The 27,336-nt window shown below is 44.3% G+C and overlaps 1 protein-coding gene across 4 annotated transcripts in view; it reads right to left on the reverse strand.

Annotated features, from left to right (window-relative positions):
• Positions 1-27,336, reverse strand: part of EXTL3 (exostosin like glycosyltransferase 3) — a 153,469-nt gene that overhangs the window by 26,897 nt on the left and 99,236 nt on the right. For all 4 annotated transcript variants that reach the window (XM_055428060.2, XM_055428058.2, XM_055428057.2 and 1 more), the window contains exons 2-5: positions 27,093-27,182; positions 22,971-25,600; positions 10,508-10,635; positions 3,494-3,638 (exon numbers count right to left, since the gene is read on the reverse strand). In XM_055428060.2, coding sequence (XP_055284035.2) covers positions 3,494-3,638; positions 10,508-10,635; positions 22,971-25,118 — 2,421 coding nt within the window. In that variant the 5' untranslated portion in view covers positions 25,119-25,600; positions 27,093-27,182. The remainder of the gene's footprint in view (positions 1-3,493; positions 3,639-10,507; positions 10,636-22,970; positions 25,601-27,092; positions 27,183-27,336) is intronic.

A 27,336-nucleotide genomic window follows, 5' to 3' on the forward strand; every position in this document is an offset into this window, starting at 1 on the left:
TTTAACTTTTTGGTTTCGCTGCAAGGCATGCAGGATCCTAGTTCCCTTGTTCCCTAGATCGAACCCTCGCGTCCCCGGCAGTGGAAGTGCAGAGTCCTAACCACTGGACCCCCAGGGAAGTCCCACATTTACTATCATCTTGAAGTTGTTCATGCCTTTCATGCCTGTCTGGTGAAAATACTACGTAACTGGCCTGTAAATGCTCATCTCTTCTAAAAGCCATGTTCAGTGACTCATGCTGTTAACCTGAACTCAGTCATGGCAAGAATATTTACACCACAGACGTGAACAAATGCCATAAAACACACCAAATGGTAATCGAGATCTGCTGCAATATGCTGAGGATGAGTGAACAGGTGAGGTGCCCAATAAAACTGACTCATGGATCTTTTTACCTTAAATAATAGAATCTATATAGCAAAACAACCATAAAACTTTTGTACCAAACAGTGGTTTGCTGGTTATCTTGTGACAAAATACTTAAGAGATGGTGAACTTAAAAAATGAATTATACATTTTTCTTTTACGAAAAGACAGGCTGACCCTTTAACTGGCCACTGGCTATCATTAGCATGCTAATGAGAATATTTATTAATTAAAAACAATCCGTATCTTTATCAAGGAAAACATGACATTATAAGAAAAAAGAACTGACTTAAATGTATATGGTGAAAGCATTATGAAAACAAATATTTAGAAGTATTTCCACAATTACATGATTTTTATGCCAAAAATAATTTTTAAAATACAGAAAAACTTTGTAATCTGTTTAAAAATCTAAAAGTTTCAGTGAATTTAGAACCTACTCTATAAAATGCAATTTCTGCTCATTAGTTTGCTTAAAAATATTGAATGGTGCCATAGAAGATGAAAATTCAACAATTTCAACAAAATGCTACCAAACTGGTAGTTAAGCATCAGGACTTTGGAAGCAGGGCAATAAGGTATTTCTTCCAGGGACAGTGATTAAAACAAAGTATCAGAAATGTGCTTAATTTAGAAACAGACCAATTTAGAAACAGAACACTGACCTGCCAGTATACTGTCAAATCACGATTTTCCAAAAATAATAAAGCATGTTCATATTGCTTTCACTAAAATTTAAGAATTTAGTGAGACTATTATTTTGAAACTGCTTCATCTTTATCTCAACCATATAAACATTTCTGTATGGTAGGAGAGTACACATACTATAATTTATACACACATATATTTGTGAGGTACCAAAAGTTTCTACTGATAGGCACTTATAATAAAAAGAAAAAATAACGTGATTGCTCTAGACTAGGGAAGACCAACTTAGTTTCTTCCAAAGCCCAAACAAGGAAGCCTTTGGGGGCAAGTTCAGTTTGAAGTACTAGAGAGAAATACAGGAATGTCCTGAAAGTAAATTTACAAGTAAAGCTCTCAAGGGAAGGCAAGGCTGGAAATCACCAGCTTATGGACGCTAAGAAAAGCCACAAGAGCTTGAGAGGATGCAAGGACAACACAAAATAAGACGAGCACTAGGCAATTATATATAAACTAGATAACCAACAAGCACCCACGGCAGAGCACAGGCGACTCTACTCAACACTCTGTAATAACCGTTACGGGAAAAGGGTCTGAAAAAGAACAGCTCCGTGAATAACTGCATCACTCTGCTGCACACCTGAAACTAACACAACACTGGAGGCCAACCACACTCCAACATAAAGTAAGAGTCAAATTAAAACAAAGAAAAGCACTAGACAGAAGTAGAACCCTGTGAAGAAGTGAAGTCGCTCAGTCATGTCCGACTCTTTGCTACCCCATGGACTGTAGCCTACTGGGCTCCCCCTTCCATGGGATTTTCCTGGCAAGAGTACTGGAGTGGATTGCCATTTCCTTCTCCAGATCTTCCTACCCAGGGATTGAACCTGGTCTTCCTCACTGTAGGCAGATGATTTACCGTTTGAGCCACCAGGGAAGAAGAATAATACTTCAATAATTATAGGGAGAAAGGGTCCTGGCTGGGTTGCTCAGGAGAGCATGGAGTGGAGATCAGGATGACGGGCCAGCTGGTAACATCTTTGCTGACCATGAAGGGATGACTCAGGAGGTCGGTCAATGCAGCAACAAGACAGATATAATGAGTCTCAAATGTGTTTTCACATGACAAATGAGAAGCAATTGTCAAGACGAATCACCAGTGAGCAGTGGGAATGGTTCTCTCTACCTGGCTCCAGGGTACAAGTGTGGGGAAACGAACTGTCTCAATCGCGGTCCCTGGAAGGAATACAGGGGAAGCACTGCCCTCAGAGAAAAGTCAGGCTTCAACCAGATCAAGGAGACAGAGGAGGTATTCTGTGAAGTGGGGGTACAGGCAGTTGGCCATCCCAGAACAGGGACCCTTCACAGCTCAGAGAGAGGACCTGGGAGGGATGGTATGGAGCAGTCCCATCTGTCATTTTTAATTTTGTAGTAGCCACAGTTTTAAGAAATAAAAAGAAACAATAAAATTAATCAGTAACATATTTTAATTTAACCCAGTGTATCCAAAATAATTGTACTTTATAAAATAATTGTACATACAATCATTCCCTATTGGCTCAGATGGTAAAGAATCTGCCTGCAATGCAGGAGAAATGGGTTCAATCCCTGGGTTGGACAGATCCCCTAGAGAAGGATACCCACTCTAGTATTCTTGCCTAGAGAATTCCACAGACAGAGGAGCTTGACAGGCTACAGTCCATGGGATGGCAAAGAGTCGGACACAACTGACAACTAACATTCACTCACTCAACATACAATCAACATAAAAAACTAGTAATGAGATAGTCTACACTCCTTCTTTCATGCTAAGTTTTCAAAGCCTGGTAGGTACAATACTTTACACTGAGAGCACATCTCAGCACTGACCAGTCACGCTTCTCAAGTGCTCAGCAGCCACATGTGCCCAGGGGCTATTTTACAGAACAGATGAAATGGAGAGAGACTATGAGTCAGGAGCAGGAAAACAGAGCAGTTCAGCAGCAACAGTGCAAGAGAGGAGGAATGGCTGGAACGGTCTGCATCCTACATGCTCAACAAGAATCAGGACGTGAAGTAACATGAAAACTAAAAGCTCTAAGGAATCAAACAGAACTTGCAAAGCCTGAATGGACAGAAGCTTGTGGTGGGGCCTGGGACAGGAGAGGGCCAGATTCAGCCTTTTGTTGGTCAGGCCATGTCTGGAATGGCTGTGGGGAAACTGGAAAATGTTTCGCCCCAGTGCTCTCAGTTTTACAGAGGGAGAGCCAATGCTCAGGAAGATAAACTGATTTTCTAATGGCCAATGCAGCGGCGTTCCCATCCTGACTTCATTCTAGAGTTGCTATAATCATCTTGATCACTGTCTTTAAAGACAGAAGTAGTGTAATTCTAGCAAGCAAGGGATACGTAAGAAGCATTAGGAGAGTTATCTTTATTTAAAGCGGCATTTCACTGCCACACAAAGGTTCAACTCATGCCAATCCTACCAGCCCTTTCTTACCTTGTGGAAGAAGGCAGCACCTGTCAGCACCATGGACAGCTCACAGGAGTAGTTGGAGTTGTAGAGCCAGGACTGATGAGGGATGTCCCACGCATGGTAACGGCCAGGGAAACCCACAATGCGGTCCCGTGCTTCTCTCCACACCCTCATAAAACACAAGCATATGCACACACCTGAGTACAAAGCTCTAAGGCTATCAGAAATGTGTAAAATTATTGCCTTTTTTCTCTTTAATTTTACATACCAAATCAATCACAAACCAAACAAAATAAAAACAAAGTATCACCCATAGTTTCCTTAATAAGCACCTGCTTATCAATCGTCTAACTTATTGATGCTGGTGGCCAGCATCTCTCCAGCCGTTGCATAAAGAACAAGCTGGAAAAACACGGAAAGGCTCTAAGGAGTCTAAGGCATTTAAAGGTCTCCAGGATGGGGTAAGTACAACAATCTGCTAAGAAGCAGGAAGAAGATAATTTTTATATCTATTTCTTTTTAATATTATTGAATTTCTTAAGCTTTACTTTTAAAGATTATAAAATCAGTATGGTAGGACTTGTATATAGTTTATGTACATTGCAAACTTAACTCCTCTTTTACTGAGTGACCCCAATCTAACCACAGGAGACTGCTGCCTAGAGTTAGGTGCAATAGTCTAAAATTCTGATTGGAGCAGAGCCGAGGTGGAAACCTGTACCATGAAAAGCAGTGAAATGAAAGACTTCATAAATGTAACAAATAAGTTGGGAATGTTTCCAGGATAAACTTTTCTAACATCTCCAAATTTACCTTACCTCTAGGTAAAGTACAACAAATAAAATCAGTTTCACAGGCTGAAATCCACAGTCCTGCAGAAGTGCTTCAGGTGTACCATAAAGAAGGATCCATCACCTCCTCCCTCCACCTCATTCCAACAGAGATTTAAACTGCCTAACAAAGTCCCTCATCACCCATGAAACCTCAGCTCCTAAAGCATACAAGATTTCAAGAGTCCCTCTGCTGTTAAGTTTGAAAGCAACTAACCTAGTCCAAAATCACTGCAGATGCTGATTGCAGCCATGAAATTAAAAGACAGCTTACTCCATGGAAGGAAAGTTATGACCAACCTAGACAGCATATTAAAAAGCAGAGTCATTACTTTGCCAACCAAGGTCCGTCTAGTCAAGGCTATGGTTTTTCCAGGTCATGTATGGATGTGAGAGTTGGACTGTGAAGAAAGCTGATCGCCGAAGAATTGATGCTTTTGAACTGTGGTGCTGGAGAAGACTCTTGAGAGTCCCTTGGACTGCAAGGAGATCCAACCAGTCCATTCTAAAGGAGATCAATCCTGGGTGTAGACTGGAAGGACTGATGCTAAAGCTGAAACTGCAATACTTTGGCCACCTCATGCGAAGAGTTGTCTCACTGGAAAAGACTCTGATGCTGGGAAGGATTGGGGGCAGGAGGAGAAGGGGACGACAGAGAATGAGATGGTTGGATGGCATCACCGACTCGACGGACATGAGTTTGAGTGAACTCCGGGAGTTGGTGATGGACAGGGAGGCCTGGCATGCTGTAAGCATGGGGTCGCAAAGAGTCGGACACGACTGAGCGACTGAAATGAACTGAACTGAACTGAACTGACTAAACCTAGTCCAATGGGCTTTCCAGGTGGTTCAGCAGTAAAGAACCCACCTGTCAACGCAGAAGATGTGGGAGATGAGGGTTCAATACCTAGGTTGGGAAGATGCCTGGAGAAGGAAGTGGCTACCCACTCCAGTATTCTTGCCTGAGAAATCCCAGGGCAGAGGAGCCTGGCAGGCTACAGTCCACGGGGTCACAAAGAGTTGGACACGACTGACGATGCATACACAGGCACACACATACACACAGTCTAGCCCAGAAGACGAGAAATTACAACTTATATCACAACATAGCAGCCCTCTAGATGGGCTTTCTGCCACATCCCACCCAAAGCCCTACCTCTATCCTCGTTTATCTCCTAACACAGACTTCCAAACACCTAAAAAGCTATGTTTTAATAATATATTTTGACAGTTACAGAATGTAAGTGTTGTTAATAAATACCAACAGCATATCTGAAGGCTATAACAATACTCCTAAAAATACTGATCCCTTCAAATGCCTCCAGGAACAGAAACCTACCTTCCAGTCCATGATCCCTCACTGTAAAGCTTACACTTTTGCCCTTTTTCAAAATAAAGTTTATTGAGATATAAATCACATAGAAGACTTGCTTGTTTAAAAGTGTATGACTCGCTGGGGTTTAGTATTTAATATATTCACAAACCTATGCAACTATCACCACCTTCAGAATATTTTCATAACCTATTAATAAAAAGAAACCCCATAGCCACTAGCAGTTTAGCAGTCCTTTAGCAGACTGAGGGGAGACCCCCAGTCTCCCACGGCAACCACTAATCCACCTCCTGTCTCCATGCCTCTGCTTGCTGCACACAGCTCACACAATGGACTCACATGGTGAGTGCTTCAGTGACTGGCTGGTTTTACTTACCTGTTTCCACCTTGCAGCATGTGCCAGTACTTCACTCCTTTCTGCTGCCAAGTAACATTCCACTGTATGGATACACCACTGTTTGTTTATCCCTTCATCGGCTGAAGGACATTCTAATTGTTCATACTTCTTGTTTTAGCTTTTATTTTTTGCCCATTGATTTGTGTGTGTGTGGCAAAATACACGTAACATGAAATTTACCATTTTAATTATTTTCAAGTATACAGTTCAATGGCATTAAGTATATTCCCACTGTTAAATGATCATCGCAATCACTTATCTCCAGAATGTTTCCATCTTTCCAACCTAAAACCTGACCCATTAAGCATTAATTTGGCATTCTTGCCTTCCTTTAGTCCCAGGCACCCGCCATTCTACTTCGTCTCTATGAACCTGACTACGGCGAGTGCCTCAGATGAGCTGAGTCAGGTTTATGCTAACTGACACTTATAAATAACGCTGCTGTCAACAGTCACGGACTGTCTTTGTACAGATACGTGTTTTCAGTTCTCTTGGGTCTTTAGCCATCCCTTAAAAACATACTATTTCCTTCTTTGCTACATAAGTTGAAGTCAGCCAAGATCCACATTATCTTTTGCCAGAGGGTCAGTTTCTATGGATGTATTTATTTATTTATTCTAAATCAAAGTACAGCTGATTTACAATTTTTAGGTGTACAGCAGATTGACTAAGTTATCTATGTTCTTTTTCAGATTCTTTTCCATTGACGGTCATTATGAGATCCTGAATACAGCTCCCTGTGCTGCACAGCAGGTCCCTGTCGTCTATTTTGTGTGTGTGTGCTAGTCACTCAGCGTGGGTGGCTCTGGAGAGTGACGCATGTGTAGTGACGTATGTCTTTTCATTCCACATTCCTACATTTAGCCCCCCATTGTCCCCTTTGGAACCATTCAATTTTTTTCCTATGTCTGAGTCTGTTTTGTAAATAAGTTCACTTGTATCATTTTTTTTTAGATTCCACATATAAGTGATATCATATGATATTTGACTTTCTCTAACTTACTTCACTTAGTAATAACCTCTATGTCCATCCATGTTGCTGTAAATGGCATTATTTCATTCTTTTTATGGTTGAAAAATATTCCACAGTATCTATATACCACATCTTCTTTATCCATTCATCTGCTGATATCAACATTTAGGTTGCTTCCACGTCTCAACTACTGTAAATAGTGCTGCAATGAACGTCAGAACGTCAGAATGTTTCCTTCCGAAAAGGGAACCCTCCTACACTCCTGGTGGAAATGTAAATTGGTACAGCCACTATGGAGAACAGTATGGAGGTTCCTTAAAAAACTAAAAACAGAGTTATCACATGATCCAGCAATCCCACTCCTAGGCATACATATGGAAAAGATGAAAACTCTAATTCGAAAAAAAGTTTTTAGATCAAAGGATGCCCAAACAAATGAGAAAATACTCAGGGTAATAGAAGATTTGGAAGTAGAGTCAGAGATAATTCACTTGTCTTATAACCAGAGACTAAACCTCAAATTTCAAATGATGGTAAGAGACTCTTAACCACTTGAAAATAAAAAGGCAAAGGATCTGAGCAGACATTTCTCCAAAGAAGATAAACAGACGGTCACCGAGCACATGAAAAGATGCTCAGTACCATCAGTTATAAGGCTTCCCATTATTCTCTCACCACTTGGAAATCTGGTGACAAATGGAAAAGATCAAAAATCTTTCTAAATCAAGAACCACAGAAGATAGCAAACACCAGTTATCTTAATAAGCTTCAAACTCATCAAAGCAGGACTGCTTATCTAATCATTCTTGGGATCTAGCGCTGAGTGGCAATTCTCCTGTTAACACCCCGTGCCTCTGTCCACAGCCTCCAGTCCCTCAGCAGGCTCTCAAGTACATCACGCTGTATCGGAAACGCCCCACCTTCCCATCCCTTCCCTGTCACCATCAATAACAACAACTGTGATGGCAAAAGGCCCTTTTCTGCTATCATCACATGCCTTTTCTCCTCTCATAAAATCAAGGAAAGAGAGCTGGTTACTTATTATTATGGTAAAAAGGAACACACTCCAGTGGGATTTTCACAACTGCTGACACAGATCCTTGCCTCAGTAACACAGTGGTGGGAGGAGGTCAGGGGAAATACAAGGCTGGGTGAGGGGGAGGAAGAGCAGAGGCTCCAACCTGTCAGAACGGCGCCAGGAACCACACATGGACCGAAGATGAGTCCAGGAGCAAAGCTGCTCCTCTCACTCACCCACCTGAGCCGGGAGCCTGAAAGCCAGGCTCTCAGTGCCCGAAACAAAGCACAGAGAAGAGTTCTCCATCCTGGACCTATACTTCGTTTGAACAAGATCCCCAAGGGTATCTACCCCAGTGCTTCTCAAACTACGTGACGAAGAAGTAATTTTCCCTGGGCGTGTTTGTGCTTTTGTAAAACTACAATAAAAATGAATTGCATGGTTTCTTAAATATAACACCAAAAGGACAAGTAACCAAAGAAAACCTAGACAAACTGGACTTCATTAAAATGAAAAGTTTTGTGCTTTGAAGGACACCATCAAGAATGTGAAAAGACAAACCACAGAATAAGAGAAAAAAATTGCAAATCATTATCCCTGATATGGGACTTGTGTCTAGAACATACAAAGAACTCTGACAACTCAGTAATAAAAAGACAAACCAGTCATGTACACACTGCTATATCTAAAAGAGAAAACCAACAAAGACCTACTGTATAGCAGGGAACTCTGCTCAATGTGATGTGCTAGGCTGGATGGGAGGGGGTCTGAGAAGAATGGATACACATACATGTATGGCTGAGTCCCTCTGCTGTTCACCTGAAACTACCACAACGTTGTTAACTGGCTATATCCCACTACAAAATAAAAAGCTTAAAGTTTAAAAAAAAAACAGACAACCCAAATAACAAACAGCAAAGTATCTAAACAGACATCTCTTCAAAGAAGATATATAAATTATTCCTAAACACATGAAAAGATGAGCAATATCCTAAGTCATTAGGGAAATGCAAATCAAAACTACACTGAAATACCACTTTGCACCCAGTAGGAGCGCTATGAATAAAATACAGAAAATATCAAGTGTCAACAAAGACACAGAGAACTGGGAACCGTCATTCACTGCTGGTACAATATAAAATGGTGCAGCTACTCTGGAAAACAGGCTGGTAGTTCTTCAAAATGTTAAACCAAGAGTTACCATATGATCCAGTAATTCCACTCCAAGATACATATCCAAGGTATGTATCTATAGTCATATAAAAAAGCATGTACATAATGTTCATAGCAGTATTCATAATAGAAAAGAAGCAGAAATGACCCAAGTGTCAAAAAATGGACAAATAAAATGTGTGCATGTATGTTCAGTCATGTCCAACTCTCTGCGACCCCATGGACTGTAGCCTGCCAGCTCCTCTATCCATGGGATTTCCCAGGCAAGAATACTGGAGTTGGCTGCTATTTCTTTCTCCAGGGAATTTTAACCCAGGGGTAGAATCCACATGTCCTGCATTGGCAAGCACATTCTCTACCACGGAGCCACCTGGGAGTCAACAAATGTGTACATCCATGCAGAATAAAGTACTAACAGATGCTACAAGACAGATGAACTCTGACAACACTGTGTTAAGTGAAAGAAACCAGTTACCAAGGAGCAGATATTATATGGTGCCATTTATACAGGATGTCTGTAACAGATAAATTTACCGAGAAACTAAGTACATTGATGGCTGCCAATGGTTTCGAGGAGCTGGAGAAAGAGAATGACTGCTAATGGGTATAAGATTTCTTCCAACGGTGATGAAGATTTCTAAAACAGATTATGGTGACAGTTGCACAAGCCTGTAAATTCACTAAAAGCCACCGAACGGGACACTGAACTGAGTGAACTGTGTGACGCATGAATTATATTCAATAAATGCTGCTCAAAAATGAATTACAAGAAAAATGTTCACACTTGGATGTCATGGCAAATGTCAAGTTATTTAAAGGCTTCTAAATATCTACCCTCAATTTCTGTACTTATCTCACTTTGGACAGGAAATAAACTGCCCATGAGTCAGCGCCAGGACTGGACACACTCTGAGCGGCCCTGATCTACTCTGTTCTCTTATCTGTACTGTTCCTTCAAAGTGAGATATTTAAGCCCTGGGGCTTCCCAGGTGGCACTAGTGGCAAAGAACCCTCCTGCCAATGCAGGAGACGTAAGCGACATGGGTTCAATCCCTCGGTCGAGAAGACCCCCTGGAGAAGGGAATGGCAACCCACTCCACTATTCTTGCCTGGACAATCCCATGGACAGAGGAGCCTGGCGGGCTACGGTCCCTGGGGTGGCACAGAGTCGGACACGGCTGAAGCGACTTAGCACACAAGGTGTCTCAGTTACTACCAGCTATGAAATTCATTTGGCTGCCTCATCCAGGTTTTGAGTTAGTTTCCTGTCACTTGCAAACAAAAGCGTTTCTTGATTAAAAATAAGCTCCTCACCGAAACCCAAACATGATTTCATCATGGCGGAGGTGAGCGTCGTCATCGATAGACAGGATGGCCTCTGTCTCGATTTCATTCCACGGCAGGAATCGGTTGTTCAGACTGTTCTTCTCAGTACGAACCACCTGCAAAGAGAAAGGAAAAGCACTGATGACCAATGCTGTACTGCAGAATGCAAAAGTAAGGCTGTCTTTAGGTCAAAGGAGATTGTGGCTAAATATACTGAAGTGAAGAAGAACTAAAGAAACTCTTGTTCCAATATTCATTGGAAGGACTGACGTTGAAGGTCCAATACTTTGATCACCTGATGTGAAGAACCGACTCATTGGAAAAGACCCTGATGCTGGGAAGACTGAAGGCAGGAGGAGAAGGGGGCGACAGAGGATGAGATGGTTGGATACAGCATCACTGATTCAATTAACATGAATCTGAGCAAACTCTGAGAGATGCTGAAGACAGTGGAGCCTGGCACGCTGTGGTTCATGGGGTCCCAAAGAGTTGCACACGATTTAGAGACTGAATAACAACAAAACCAAACTGCAAAATCTAGCACACATCTTACAGGAATAAAAACTGCCTTATAATTCAGCAAATTTATAAAGATTTCACATTGTAAGCTCTATTCATTTGCTAACTAATTTGCCTGGGAAACAAGCTAAAGCTGAGGATTATTTTAAGTATGCAACAAACACGGTTTAGGGATATTAAAAATAATTTTCCCAAGAGAACACAAAGTGGCAGAGCAGAACTGAGGGTATGATCCTCAGCTCTGGAATCCCCTGGAAACCCAACTTAGAACTCCCTGGAGTCTGTGTCATTTCTGAGTCCCAATTCAAAGGCCTTTCTTTTCGGTCTAAAACAGCGAAGGCGAGCCCATCCAGTTGAGGATGACTACTTTGCTTTTGCTACCGGCAACACTGACGACACTTACAGAGTGTTTTCTTTCAAGGTGTACCTGACGCAGTAAAACCAGGAGCTTCCGTGTCCAAAGAAATCCCCAATTCAGAGAATCTCTATCCTAGGTGACTGTCGTATGCAAAGCTGTTATTTCTTCCCGAAACAAAGATCAGTGCTCAATCATAAGAACTGCATTATAATTTTTAAAATTATATAAATGTGCCTTCCTGGGAGGCTTCCCTAGCTGACTTCCCTGGTGGCTCAGAAGGTAAAGCATCTGCCTACAGTGCAGGAGACCCAGGTTCAATCCCTGTGTAGGGAAGATCTCCTGGAGAAGGAAATGGCAACCCACTCCAGTATTCTTGCCTGGAAAATCCCATGGACGGAGGAGCCTGGTGGGCTACAGTTCATGGGGTCACAAAGAGTCAGACACGACTGAGCGACTTCACTTTCACGTTTTTTCTTTCAAATGTGCCTCAGATAGTAGCTACTACTAGGTAGTAGCTTTATTATTCACTTTGACTCTGAAACTCAAACAAGGATGAACAGACTTGAGTACTCTAATAGCTCCTTTAATTTTATGGTTTCTATACCCATTAATTCATTGACTAACTAGTGAGGAATCATCATTTTATTCTCAAAAGCAAGACACGAAGAGAACTTCTTGAGTAATCATCTTAGACAGCTGGGAAAGGACATCCTTCTTGCAATGGAACACCTGTACTGAGGCTCATCTCTACATAACATGATGAATATAATTCTGTCCAGGGTCTAAAAGCTGAGTGTTTTTGTTTGTTGGTTGGTCACATCGTGCAGCATGTGGGATCTCAGTTCCCCGACCAGGAACTGAACCCATTGCCCCTGCACTGGGAGTGCAGAATCTTAACCACTGGACCACCAGGGAAGTCCCTGTGAATGGTTTTAAAGGTTCTCCCATGACCTTGTGAGCACCGTCTCGTCAGCTTAAAATCCTCTCTCGCCTATTCCTCCACAACTATTCTCCCCCTGAACACCCGGCTCAGATGTCTCCTCGCTCACCAATCTTGTCAAAAGTACTAATAATCACTTCTTCTATGTTCTTAAAGCAGAGATCTCACACGTCAATTAATTCATTCCAGCACACTTAGAATCCAACTAGTTCAGAGCCAGAAGGGCCTCGGAGATCATTCAGTCAACTTTTACTTTACACATGGACAACAGGCCCCTTACAGAGCTAGACTCCTAACTCACACCTCCTAACTCCAAATCAGTGTTTTTCTGGTAAACTTAGGTTAAACTTATAAGTCTCATCTAGCTAAGACCCCATGAAAAAAGCATTATTAATTTGTGTACCGTCAAGAAATAAAAATGTTGCCAAATAAGAAAAAAATAGTTCATCATTTAAAATGTTTAGTAAAGAGCTTTTTAAAATTTCGACTCAGTCCCAGAGGAGCCCCTACCAAGTCAAAACAAGGAGAAATCGGTAACAGATTTGCTGCTACCAACAGCAGACGTCAGGGGCAAAGCAAAAGACACAGAAATCAATCTTGCCCTGCAGCACTTCTGAACAAGATGAAAATCCCCAAGCTTGTAGCCTGGACCTCCCAAGCTTGGGTTCAGCTGTGACAGAACAAAGGCACTGAAGCCCAGGTCAGGAAACAGAGAGGAACGAGCAGGGGGAGGCGGCCAGGTGCTCCCTGTGGGGGCTGCCCAGCTCCACCCCCAGGGAGGAGAAGGGCAGCCACAGTAGCAGAAGTCTACTGCCAACACCCAGTGACGGTAAAATGCCATCTGTGGCTTAAGACACACCCAATTCAGAGATGTGGAAATGGAAAATAATGTTACCCTAGGTCAGTGGACCTCGGCAGCTGTGCACTGTAACGCTTGCCCCCACAAACTTCCCTGGGATCTTTCACATTACTTTCCAACGCACCCAGCATTCACTCAACACAAAATGGCAATGCTGCCAGTTCAGGGGAACAGCGCTTTCCCTCAACTCTAGGGAATACACATCGCTTAAAACGAAGAAAACAATCAGTAAAACATCCAGTTACTGAATTTTCAATTGTAGGTTACCAATTTTGTGGGTTAATCACCAGGAGGATTATCTATACCACAATTAACAATTCAGGGGTTTCCCTGGTGACTCAGTGGGTAAGAATCCGCCTGCTGATGCAGGGAACATGGGTTTGATCGCTGGTCTGGGAAGACCCCACGTGCCACAGAGCAACTAAGCCCATGCGCTACAACTGCTGAGCCTGTGTTCTAGAGCCTGTAAGCTGCAACTAGTGAAGCCTGTGCCCCTGGAGTCTGCCCTAAGAGAGAAGCCTCCACAATGAGAAGCTCTCACATCACAAGGAAGAGTAGCCCCCACTCACCGTAACTACAGAAAGCCCACAAGCAGCAACGAAGACCCAGCAGAACCAAAAAGAAAAGGAAAAAAAAAAAAAAATTCAGGAACACAGCACAGAGCTCTAGTACTCAAAGTGTGATCCCAAGGTCAACAACACAGGCGTCACCTGGGACTCCGTTAGAAAGGCAGAATTGCCAGCCTTCCTAAACCTACCAAGCCAGGACCTGTGTTTTAACAAGATGTCCAGAGTGAGCCCAAGGCACACTGCACTTTGAGAGGCGCTGGGACAGAGGGGAAAGCATGGCTTTGGAGTCAACCAGAAACACTTGAGCTCAGATTTCAATTCTATCACTTACTACACGCATAAACCTGAGTAAGCAACCTCTGGGCTGCATCAACATAGCACCATGTTGTGCGGAAAAATGGAAGCTATTTACCAGCCACACTTGACAACGCTACAGTCAACTCCTTTATCTAAAATTAAAAAACAACAATAAAATCTAAAACCATCATGCTTTGATACCGAGAACACAGCCAAACTTTTGTCTCATTACAAAGTGAATCCAATCAAGAGGACCTGCCTGTCCTGTGGAAAACCGAGATGGAGCGGAAGGTCTCATATCAAGTGTGTGTTGGCTTAGATTTCACATTCAGTTTTTTAGCAAGTTTATCAAAGTTCATTAAGAGGCAGGGCCATTAACAGGTCCTCTGGATTCAGGAATACAGCACATGTTCTGTCTCAGCTCATGCTGGCATTACTCCCCAGGGCTGGACCACAGCAAGATCTTCAGGATAAGGGCGCTGAATTGGAATAAAAGAGCAGCTTTCCAAGATTCAGAGAAACACAGTGTCAAGTATGGCGGCAGCCTACTTGTAGTTAACCCACGAAAAACTGGTCAGCAGGTCTGCTTTAAGGATTCTCAGCTAGGAGTGATTTTGACCCCAAGGGACACTTGACAATATCTGTGCACATGTTTGGTTGTCACCACTGGTGGCTGGTGGGTCACTTGCACTTAGTGGGCAGAGGCCAGGGATGCTGTTAAATCCCACGCTGCACAGGGCTGCTCCCCACAACAGAGAATTATCCAGCCCAAATGTCACTGTGCCATTTTCAGCATCAACCACCAGGAGAGAGCAAAGCCAACTCTGAAAACGTGTAATTCGTCATGTAAGCACAGACACCTCTTTCTCATAACCACAAAGTGATTTCTGCCTTTACAAAGTTCGCAAATACAAACTAAACTTAAAGGCAGAGGGGAGGGTGGGAGGAGTAACAGCTTTCTTTGGGACTTCCCTGGTGGCCCAGTGGCCAAGACTTCAAGCTCCCAACGCAGGGGGCCTGGGTTCAATCCCAGATCCCACACACTGCAATTTACGATCCCACATGGCACACCTAAGACCCAGAGCAGCCAAGTAAATAAATTAAAATTTTCTTTTAGAAAAAGCTTTCTTCTACCAGTTTTGCTTCCGAGCTGTAATGGCGTAATGGCTAGACAAAAGCTCAGCAAATCAACCATTATCCATTCTGGCACCAAAATCAGAAGGACAAAGAGATTCAAATATCTGTAACGCAAACACGCAGAACAGCACCAGCCTCTAAGGATCTGACAAAGGGCAGATCAAACACGAAAGAAATGAGTCAACCAGAAGTAAGATGTCATGTTTAGGAAATATTCTCACTTCTGTTGATGTTGTTTTGTTTTCTTTCAAATTAAAACAAAGCTCCTCTCCGCTCCCTCAACATCGGCTAATTTTTTATCATGCCTTATGACTACTGCTTAGTGACTTGTGAACATGAAGACTGACCTTCAAGCTATTGATTTAACTACTGTTATGACACTGACCAGAACATACAGAACACAGTGCCTGCCATACAGAAGATGTTTAACAAGAGTTTTACAAATGAATAAACAAATAGGAAATAGGACCTAACTTAGCCCTGTCCCATCCATATTTTCAGAATATGGAATAAAGACTTGAGAAGTTTATATGTCAACTGTAAACACTGATTATACTGAAACCTCTTAGTATCTAATCTAGCTATCTAGAGCGGAAAAAAAAATAAATAAATCCATCAACCTACAACAGTCAAGGTCAGGAGCAGGGCTCACTGACTTGCTCGTTTTTCCTGTTTCACATACAATACTCCCTGATGATGAATCCCGAGTTCTCTGTTCACTTTCATTTATGAAGGCACTCTCCTCATCACAACAGAATAGGGCAACAAGCACAACCCAGACCCCTACTATGTGCAAATGCATGAGCTGTATGCTTCATACAAAAGCATACAAAAAATAATCAGTATCTCCAGTTAACATTCAACCCGGGTTCTGAGGAATTCTGGAGTTTATGAATGATAAAAGAACTACTACTTAAATAGAATCCTTTCTGCCAATATGTTAACTAACCATTTGGTTTCTAAATCCAGGTAGAATCAGCAAATCCACATTAATTAGCCAAGTATCAATTCACCTATTAAGTATTTAATTAGCTATCATGATAAATCATGATAAGTCTTTTCCTAATTAGTAGCAAATAACTCAGTATCTGGGGGCTTCCCCAATGGCTCAGTGTAAAGAATCTGCCGGCAATGCAGGAGACACAGATTCAACCCCAGGTCAGGAAGATTCCCAGGAGAAGGAAATGGCAACCCACTCCAGTATTCTTGCTGGGAAAAATCGCCATTGACAGAGGAGCCTGGCGGGCTAGCCAGCCAGAAATGAAGCCTTTAACTGCCCAGCTGGCAGAGGCCCAAGCCTGAATTGTAATGACTCTTGAGTTAACAACACAGTCGGTTTCTCCTCCAACCTTCCTCAGCAGACTACTGGGGCAACAGGACTAAAATAACCACCCTGGCATGACATTAAGTTCCCCAGACAGAACCTGCCTTGTTCAATTCTAGCATAAAGGACTGGGAGAGAGGGGAAAAGGGCTGAAAAACCACCTCGTATCTCCAAAGTCTTCACTTGGGCAGCATAGCACGTTCTGGCCTCATCTCCAGAGACCCTGGAGACTCCCAGGGCGGTGGTACACTGCTCTGTGAATCTCCATCTCCACCATGACTGCCTTATCCAGGCCACCAGCACCCCTCACCTGGACTCCTGCAACAGCCTGTCAACTGTGTCTGCTCTTTCCCCCACTGTCCCACACGTATCAGATTTCTCTCTGCTCAAAACCCTCCCTGGTACCCTCACACAGAAAATAAAACCTTCAGTCCTCACCGTGGTCTCACATGCTGCCTCTGTCTCCTCCGACCTCCTCTCAAGCTCTACTCTGGATCATTCCACCCAGGGTACACAGGGTCCCCCTGCCATGGCCTGAACACGACAGCTTCCTGCACTTACTGTTCTCTGTACATACCCCCAGAATTTACATGGTCCATTCTCCCACTTCCCTCAGGCTTCTGCTCAAATGTCACCTCTTCAAAAAAGTCCTCCTAGGCACCCTATTTAAAGCAGCTGTACCCTTTATAGAGAAGAGAACTAAAAATTAAGAATTTGAGGGCTTTGGCTGTCAGGGACCTAAAAACAAGCAAGTACACAGCATAGAGATGGACAGTGTTTTGAGTGGGCAAGACTACACAGTGAATAACAAAGTCCCCTTTGTAAAACTCCAAAAGGACCAATTTTGACGTTCTCATTTCCACAGGATGCTCCAACAAGGCCACCCTATATACTATTTTCCAGAATGTAAAGCAGAGTGAAAAAGATGTGTTAACTGGTCAGAATAAAGTAAAAATGAACCAATATTTTGGGTGGGGCTGTGTATCAGAGACCAGCTGGAGGCTCCTGTCCACCCAGACGCCACCTCCTGCTGACGGCGACATTAACTCTGGACAAAAACACCAAAAGAGCATTACCTGAAGACACCAGGGTGAGCAGAAGGCGACACATTACAAAGGGGAGCCAAAATTTAGGAAGGAATTACTGACACGGGAGAATCACTGCTGCTTTCACCTTGAGTGTAGACCAGAGCTGGCACCAAGAAGGATAGCTTAAACTTGCATATAGCACCCAAGCTGTTCTGGCCTGAGGAGTAAGAGGAAAGAGCCTGGGGCAACCACGACCCCTGGAAGAAAGGGGTTGCAAGACTGAGAGAACCAGACAGGAGAGCTCCAAGTTCTGTGTACAAACCGCCCAGTCTCCAGTTCACCCCAGAACCATGTATTCTTTCTGCTGTTCACAAGCAGACCAGCTACAGACAAAAAGGCTGAACCAACATTTGTGCTGCCACCCAAGAGAACTTGCCGTCTGAGTCCAACCAAATTAACTTCCGGCTAAAACTAAAAGCTCAACACTTTTCAGAGAAATAAAACAAAATCCACAGTCTTCGCAACATTCACAATTTAATACAAAACTGTTTGCTCTACAAAGAACCAGAAGAACATGACTCCCAATTACAATGAATACTCAACCCATATGTTGGAATTAGCAGACCAAGACGTTAAAGCAGCTAACATAACTGCACTCACTGAAGTGAAGTAGAGACCTCCTGGGCAGTCCAGCAGTTAAGAATCCGCCTTGTGTGGGTTCGATCCCTGATCAGGGAACTAAGATTTCGCACAGCAAGGAGCAAGAAAGCCCGTGTGCTTAACTTCTGAGCCCTCGCGCTCCAGAGCCCCTGTGCCACAACTAGTGAGTCCATGCACAGCAATGAAAGATCCCACGTGAACCAATGAAGACTCCACGTGCTGCGACTAAGACTCAATGCAGTCAACTAAATAAAATAAATTAAAAAAAATTTTTTTAATGAAGTGTATTCAGAATGGGAAAAAAACCAAACAGGAAATCTCAGGAGGGAAACAGAAACTATAATTTTTAAAAACATGGAAATTCTTAAACTGGAAACACAGTATCTGAAATTTAAAACTGACTCAATAAAATAAAGAACAGTGTAGACACCAAAGTCAGTAAACGTACTACATATCAACAGAAATTATCAAAGATAAAAAATGATTTTTAAACAATGAACAGAGCTGCTGAAAACAGCAAGACAGTATCAAAATGCCTAGTATAGTATAACGGACAAATACAATTGTAAAATATTTTTTTAAAATGCCTAGTATACACAAAATGAAGTCCCCAAAGAGGAAGAAAATACCTGAACAAATATTGAACAAAAAATTCCCCAAATGTAATTTTAAAATATATAAATTACTAGATTTAAGAGTCTTGTTGTTTAGTTGCTAAGTGTTGTCTGACTCTTTGAGACCCCATGGATTATAGCCCGCCAGGCTCGTCTGTTCATGAGATTTCCCAGGCAAGAATACTGGGAGTGAGTTGCCATTTCCTCCTCCAGGGATCTTCCTGACCCAGATGGAACCCACATCTCCTGCACTAGCAGGTGGATTCTTTATCACTGAGCCACCTGTGAAGCCCTTAAAAGACTAAGTGAACCCCAATCAGAACACAGATCAAAGAAAACCATGCAGAGGCATATCACAGTCAAACTGCTGAAAACCAAATGTATAGAAAAAGTCTTGAAAGTGGCCAGAGAAAAATAACACATTACCTATGGGGAAATAAATATTTGAGAAATCACTGACTATCATTACAAACAACAGCAGCCAGGAAACACTGGAAAATCTTTAAGATGCATGAAAGTGCTGACTCCCTAGAAGGGAGTTTTTCAAAAGACAGGCCTTCGAATCCCCTGGCCCAATGCCACCCTCCATTTGATTTCCATTAAACATTCATGTCATTCCACTCAAGGAGCTAAGGAACCCAATTCGACTGCTCATAAAACAAGCAAGAGACAGAAAGATGCCTCTGGTGCAGCCATCCCTACCATCCAGGTGAGAAACCCACACACCCCACCTCCCTGCGGGCAGTGCCATCAATTCGCCCAGGCCCCATCCGATCTATCTCAGCTGAAATTCTCTTTACGTAAAGCATTCTGGGCAGGTGGGTGGCAGTGAAAATCACACTTACTGTCAGCCAGACCCAGAGTAGTTTCCCCCTTGCTATGTAAGTAATGGAAAAGAAAGAGGGATTTCACCACAGACTCCAGTAGGTACCCAAGACAACCCTGCTCTCTACCTGAACACCGAGGGCTCAAAAGACTTCACAGCCCACAAAGAGACAGCATTTGTGCCCACTGCTATGACGGCATCCTGAGCTGAAGAGACCCACAGACTGCCCAACATTTTCTGAAGTGGCAGGTAGGCTCCTGGGCTGATTCTTTCAGCTCAAATCATCTTCCCTGAAGGAATGGAACCTGAAAGACTGCCTGGTCATCTTACAGGGATCTATTGTTAACAAAATGAACAAAGAGGTCACGTCTGCATCCTTGGTGGAAAACCCACTCTGAGATGACTCCTAACACTACCATTTCCCACCGTGGAGGGCCACCCTCCCTCCCAGACCTGATAGCTCTGTGCCCCAGAGGGCGGCAGCTCAACTGCTGCCCCAACACCCTGCCTCTCCTACATACTGAACAGCAAGCAGTCCAAATATTTAGAGAATGGGCTGAAATTTTCCAGCTTGAATTTCTTCTTTTTTCACAGGAACTAGGAAAAAAAAAAAAAATGTGTGTACTACTAATACGGACAAGCTCTTCAGAGCTGCCCCCGGCCTGGAAAGTTTCTGGCACTTTCTGATTAAGCATGGTATTGCTGCAATAAGTGGCTCAGTAATCAAAGAGAACGACTTATTTCCCACCAGAGTTAAAAGGAAGGATTCGTTCTGGCAAGTACTCTGCTGCACTTCAGTCACTGTTAACTGTGGCAGCATCAGCTTCTCCACCTCCCTAACAAATTGAGAGAAAATTCAGGAACATGGGAAACACAGGCTGCTTTGCTAATGAGCAGTGTCTACCTTTCACAGAACGATTTTTTTTTTCTTAATTTTGATGACATTCAAAAAGTTGTAACTAGGAAAGAAAAAATGTGAAATGTATTTGGGAAGAAGTCTATACAGAAATCTCCCTGTTTACAAAGCTTTCTTAATATACAAGATAAATTCTGGGATCAAAAGTTTGCAGAACCCTACAGTCTTTGAAGAATCTCTGATTATAAATTCAATTAAATAAAATACAAGAAAAGATTAGCAGCAGTAGAAAGAAAGTAGCGACATTTGTAAAAAAAAAAAAGAAAGAAAACAAAGATTTGTACAAGAGAAGAAAGGTAGTAACAGTTATAACACAAGGGAAATTAAGTCATGGGTAAAAGGAGGTTTATCAGTGAAGTGAGTCCTTAACATAAGCAGAACATCCATGCTTACTTCCATCTCCTTTGACATGAAGGAATAAATAAGAATCAAATAATTATTGGGCACTTTTCCAGTATATTAAAAAGCAGAGACATTACTTTGCCAACAAAGGTCCATCTAGGCAAAACTATGGTTTTTCCAGTAGTCATGTATGGATGTGAAAGCTGAACTATAAAGAAAGTGGAACGCCAAAGAATTGATGCTTTTGAACTGTGGTGTTGGAGAAGACTCTTGAGAGTCCCTTGGACTGCAAGGAGATCCAACCAGTCCATCCTCAAGGAGATCAGTCCTGAATATTCATATCCCTGGAAGGACTGATGCTCAAGCTGAAATTCCAATACTTTGGCCACCTGATGCAAAGAACTGCCTCACTGGAAAAGACCGTGATGCTGGGAAAGATTGAAGGCGGGAGGAGAAGGGGACAAGAGAGGATGAGATGGTTGGATGGCATCACTGATTCAATGGATAGGAGTTTGAGGAAACTGCAGGAGTTGGTGACGGACAGGGAGGCCTGGTGTGCTGCATGCAGTCCATGGGGTCACAAAGAGTCCAACGCGACTGAGCGACTGAACTGACTACTTGTATTATCTTAGTGAAAGGAAGTGAAAGTCACTCAGTCATGTCAGACTCCAGGCCAGAATGCATGGGTAGCCTTTCCCGTCTCCAGGGGATCTTCCCAACCCAGGGATCAAACCCAGGTCTCCGACACTGCAGGCAGATTCTTTACCAGCTGAGCCACCAGGGAAGCCCAAGAATACTGGAGTGGGTAGCCTATCCCTTCTCCACCAGATCTTCCAGACCCAGGAATCAAACCAGGGTCTCCTGCATTCCAGGCGGATTCTTTACCAACTGAGCTATCAGGAAGCCCTGTATTATTTTAGATCCCTCTTTAATCCTGAAGTCAAAGGAATTAATTAACTTATCAAAGATCACAAAAATGACTATTTAATCCTAGGTCTCTATCGTGCCACATACTTTCCCATTTACCATGATGCCCTTAGAAAATATGTCATGTGCGTTAGCTCCTCAATGAAATAAATATGTTAAAAACTGGTCTAGCCTAAACATTCCCCTTCAAGGCAAATTCTTCTTAAAAACGACTAGTTTTCTTAAGCAAGCGTCTAGCAGTGATGGCTCATCAGACTTTGGCCCTTCTTTGCTACCTTTTCTGGAGAGGACCTGTGCTGCACGGTAAACTGTTGCCATGTGGCTTGAGACTTGTTCTTAGGCCTCACATTTAAGAGAAATGGATAATCTCCCTCTAGACAGACAAACTTACAACAGAAGGTGGATAAACAAAGTACTCAGAGCTAAAGCTCTATCCTGCATATTTGGCTATTACTGTCCCTGTAGAATACGTCATCATAACCATAACAGAGAAGAGTTTTATGAAAATGAAACTACAGAAAAGGTCCAAGGTCTCCAAATCCCAAAGTATCAAACCCTGATGCCAGTCTCCCAGAGGACTTGCAGACAATCCTGTGAAATGGAACAGGTCTCCTTCCTAAACCCTTTGGGAGGTGATTAAAACCACAGCTCCTGGAATCAGGCACACTAAAAGCTCAGCTCCTCCACAAATGGTAATCGTGACCTTAGGCAAAATAATTAACGTGTCTAAGCCTCAGTTTCCACAGAAGAAATCATAGTAGCTCATTACTGTTACTGTAAGTTCTATAAACTCTAAAATTATGAGTGCTTCTTAAATGTCAGCTTTTCATCATCATTCTCATCATCAGCCCCTTTGTAAGGACAGAGAAGATGTCTACAAGGTCAATGACAGGGCTTTGCAAACCTTCGCCGGGTCAGTATCAGTCTCCCTACAGGAACATCTTAGGGGCCTTTGGAAGTGAGCAGCAGAGAACTGGCAAGGCCTGAAAGAACTGAAATAGAAGCAAGGGGAAATTTTCACGGGGAAAGGATCTGAACAGATTAAAACAGAAACAGCATCTTTATGGGAAAGAGATCATCAAGAATGAACTACCCTCTGGTGCGGTAAACAAACCGCTCACGGCTCTGTTATTACCATGATGGGGACCCCAATGTCAGGCCACACCAGGTCCTCTGACGGCAGCTTGGGAGAATTCCACACCACCACGACCTTGTTCAGGTAAGGGAGGCCGTTCAGCCTCTCTAAGGAGTTCATGAGCACCTCCTCCCGCTCATAAGTCAACATTACCACCGTGAACTGCTCCCGAGGGACGTTGCCTCCCAGCGCCGCCTGAAACTCCTTGCCGGAGCCCCCGGCCCCGCCGCCAATGGGCCGGAATCCGGTCCCTGAGCCCAGGAACTTGGCCTCCGAGGGCAGCACGGGGTCAAAGGGCGTGTGGGGGAACAGATGGAAGGGCCCCGGGGCGGAGTTCCAGCTGCGGTAGAGGTCGGTGACCGTGAGGGTGAAGTTGCGGAGGTACTTGGGCGAGGCGTAGGGCGGCTCGGTCTCCACCGGGCCCAGGTCCAGGTCCCCGGTGTCCGCCATGTTGGGGTCGGTGCCGGCCGCCTTGCCCGAGCGGTGCGGGATCTCGGCCGCCGCCTCCTCCCGGATGGGAGCGGCTGGGATCTGGATGCGCGTCCGGATCACGGCCAGCACGGTGCTGAAGATACTGTCCGTGGTGGAGAAGTAGGTCTCCCAGAGGAAGCGGCCCTGGCGCCGCATGGCCAGCAGGTCGCTGTCCGAGAGGCTCCGCAGCAGGAAGTGGACCTCAGTGACCCGCGGCTTGGGCACCACCAGCGCCGCCTCGCTCCACTGCAGCACGTCCTGGTAGGGGAGCTGCACGTGCTCCCCCAGCACCACCGGGACAGCCCCGACCTCCAGGGCCTCGAAGAGCCGGGTGGCGCACCCCGAGGAGACAAGCAGGCGCGGGTCCCCCGGCGTGATGATGAGGGCGAAGGTGGAGAGCTTCAGGAGCTCCAGGCGGTCTTCCCGCTCCCCACACAGCGCCCACTCAGTCGGCAGACTGGGCCTCGGCTGGTTTTTGCAGGTAAACTCCACCAGGACCTGGTCGAGCTTGCTGTCCTGGACGGCCTTGAGCGTGGCAATGATCCGATCGTCGTAGTCGGCTGGAGGGTCCCCCTCCATCTCCTCCTCAAAGGAGCGGGCCTCCTGGAGGCTGGATCTCAGCGACTCGATCTTCTCGCCCTGGAAGGTGAAGAGGTATTTCCGCTTCACTGGCACCTGTGGTGGGATTTCCATGAAGTTGGGCTCCGACATGGCGTGGACTAGGGGCGACACCACCAAGTCAAAGCCAGGCCGGTACTGGGCCACATAGAAGGTGGACTGGGCCACCATGGCCCGGCCGGTGCTGACGTTGTACAGTAAGTTCTGGGTGTCCGACTTCCGAGACAGGCTGATGATGATGTGGTTGTGGCCGTCCGTCCGCCAGTGCGGGAGGGACAACAGCTGCTTCTCCAGGTCGGCGGGCCGCAGCACGGTGGGCTCCTGCATCTCCCCGACTAGGATCACATAAAGGCAAGCGATGTCCGCGTTGTCGGTGACATAAACGTTGGCTCGGGCCGTGGCCTGGAAAGCCTGCTTGACCAAGGGATCCAGGTAGCTGCCAAAGGCGAACTGGTCACTGTCATAAACATAGACGGGGAAACCAGAGGTCAGAGGGCACCGGGAATAATCGAAGCAGTTGTGCAGCCGGCAGCCCCGCTGGGCCTTGGGGGGTGGGAGGCCAGCATCATCCTTCTCCGGGAGCAGGCGGATGGGCAGAGAGAGCTTGGGCTGGTTCTGCGCCATCAGCTCCTTGTAGGAATGCTCTGTCTGGCTGATGACGTTCTTGAGCTGAAGTAGGTCCTGCTTGGCATTCTCGATGCTCTTCTTGCAGGCCTCAATCTTCAGGTTCAGCTTGGCGATTTCACTGTTCAGCTCCTGACGCTTGGCTTCCAGCTGCAGGAGCTCCTCACTCACGGACTCGCGGATGCGGCAGAGGTCCAGCACGTGCTTCACCTCGCAGAGTTCGCTGCCGGCCCGCGGGCCAAAGATGCGCTTGCCCGCCTCGTCTGCCTCGTCCAGGGTGGTGAGATAATAGTGAGCAATGAGGGGGAAGAACACCAGGATGATGAACAGCGTGAAGCTGAGCCACGTGAGCCGGATGCGGTTGGACCAGCGTAGCATGCAGGTCTGACCTCCGTTCCCCGCGCCCCCATTCCGCAACATGGTATAGCCTGTCATGAGTCCCTCTGCGGCTCCTATCCCCGCTGGTCACGTTGGCTCACTCGCCATAACCACGGGTTTCTAGTGGGCCAGGCTCAGCCTCTTCTCACTCAACACGTTTCCCCGAGAGTTAGTGTGCTCCCTGGACAAGGCACCAAGTAGAATGGAAATTTCATCTTCCTCAGCTGTGACTGAAATGGTCTCTGACCCTACTCCAGCAGATTCTGAGTTCTAGTTGTAGGCCAAAGAACATGTCCTTAATCTCTATCAAAAGGCAGATGGTACCACATTGTTGTTGAGGTGGGAGGGAGAAGATCCCTGATGGTGGAGCCGGGGAAAAATACCCTGGAATCAGACAGACCTCCTCAACTGCCATAGCTCTTGCTCCTTGGTTTCACTGACCAACACATATGCATAGTTACTGTTCACAGTTATAAGGTAGCTGGTTAGAACAGAAATAAATGCCAGCCTCTTAACGGTGTCACTGCCAACATTCAGGCCTGCAAAAGAAAGAGAAGTGTCAGTCCTGAAGACCTTATGCTCAACAACCTTGCTTCCCCACTTCCGAAACTTTCTAGAAAATGCCTAAATCTTGTAAGACAGAACAATGGTTGGATCACTGATGTGTGCCTCGCAGAACATTTTAAGTCCAATACAGGTTTTATTTTTTGGCATGGATATTGTACTTGGAGTTATTAATAGTAAGAGATGGATTAGGTAAGTGTCCAAAAGCAGTTTCAGTGTTCAGATACACCCACTTTCTTCCCATTAGAGCCCTATAAAATGATTAGCAGCTACATTCAACAGAGGGCAAAAATGTTCATAACAATTTGTTATTAGAGATTGAGGCACTGTCGTGAGACAGAGAAACACCCTCCTGTCTATGTTCATTCCTGACAGGAAAATTGCCTCTTTAAGTACTGGGGAAAAGCAAAAAAAAACACCTCTGTGAGGAGCTCCATTTGTTATATTCAGAGTGGTGGAAAAGAGCTGAAGAGAACTCTCTGGATCTTCACCCAGCAGTGGGTGCGGTAATCCAGAGACAAAATGTATTTCCCAGTTTGCTTCTCATTTATCTTCTATATAAACAGTAACTCGGTCTTTCAGAAAGAACGGTGTACTTAGAAATGGGGGTATTATTTCTTATCTTTTAGAGAGACTTGCTGTGAGACTTTAGGCCTCAGGTTTCTAATCTCCCAAAACAGAGATAAATGTGTGGAGATAACAATACATTGTGTTGCTATGAAAATAAAGGACGACACTTTAGGTTAATAAATCTTGAACCAGCATTCCCAGTCCTTTCTCTTACCAAACTTTACTATCACAAGTTATAAACGTTCTGCACTTGCTTTCTCCTCAATTTCAGTACATCTAGAAGTAAATTTACAATGTTCTGTGCCAAGAATACCGATTTCCTTCATTCATTTCCTCCAAAGAGTATTCATCATACTCTTTTCATGTCTAAGACATGCTAAGTATAACCGTGGGAGCAGCTAGGATGTAAAATAATCCTTGACCTCAGGGAACTACTTTTAGCCTAAAAAGACACAAACAGCAAGGATACTACCACAAGACAGTGTAAAATGGATGCTCAGTCACTCTCTCTAGCTTCCACCTTTGCTAACCATGTAGAACTATTAAATGTTTGATAGAGTCATCTATCCTTTTAGATAAAAATAGAAAGTGATGACAGTGTTACTAAGAGGTTTGAGTAAGTAGACCATGAGATAAGGACAACAAAACTCAAATAATAATCAACATGGAAAAAACCTAAACTTGGGTAATTTAGTTTAGCAGCTTACCAAATATCCATGTAGGTCAGTATTTCTAAAGCATTATCCTTTTAATTCAAATGTTAAAAATCTCCTTTTTTGTTTTCAAAATAAAAAAATGTGCTCTGTGTTTATGAGCAAATCCTAACAAAGAAAGGATGGGGCGGAGGAAAACAAGTGGCAAACTCCAGGCAACTTGGCTGCCGCATTCCCTGCTTACCATGTGGCTCAGGTCCCTCCTCTCTGACTCACGCAGCACTGCGCTTCGGTGTATCATCTCCTGAAACAGTGAACTCCGGGGCTTGCTCTCCTGACAGAGATAGAGAGATGACAAGCTGTTAGGAAAATACTCAATACTGAAGAATTTATTTACTGTCCACTATGAAAAGGCTTCTCATGTATACAGGGAGATCATAGAATTTATTGTTCAAACAGAGACAGTATTTTAAGTGAAAAGGGGTCCT

The sequence above is a fragment of the Moschus berezovskii genome, chromosome 7 (assembly GCF_049115385.1).
Source record: "Moschus berezovskii isolate FMDL1 chromosome 7, NW_MosBer_1.0, whole genome shotgun sequence".
In the NCBI taxonomy this organism is placed as follows: Eukaryota; Metazoa; Chordata; class Mammalia; order Artiodactyla; family Moschidae; genus Moschus; species Moschus berezovskii.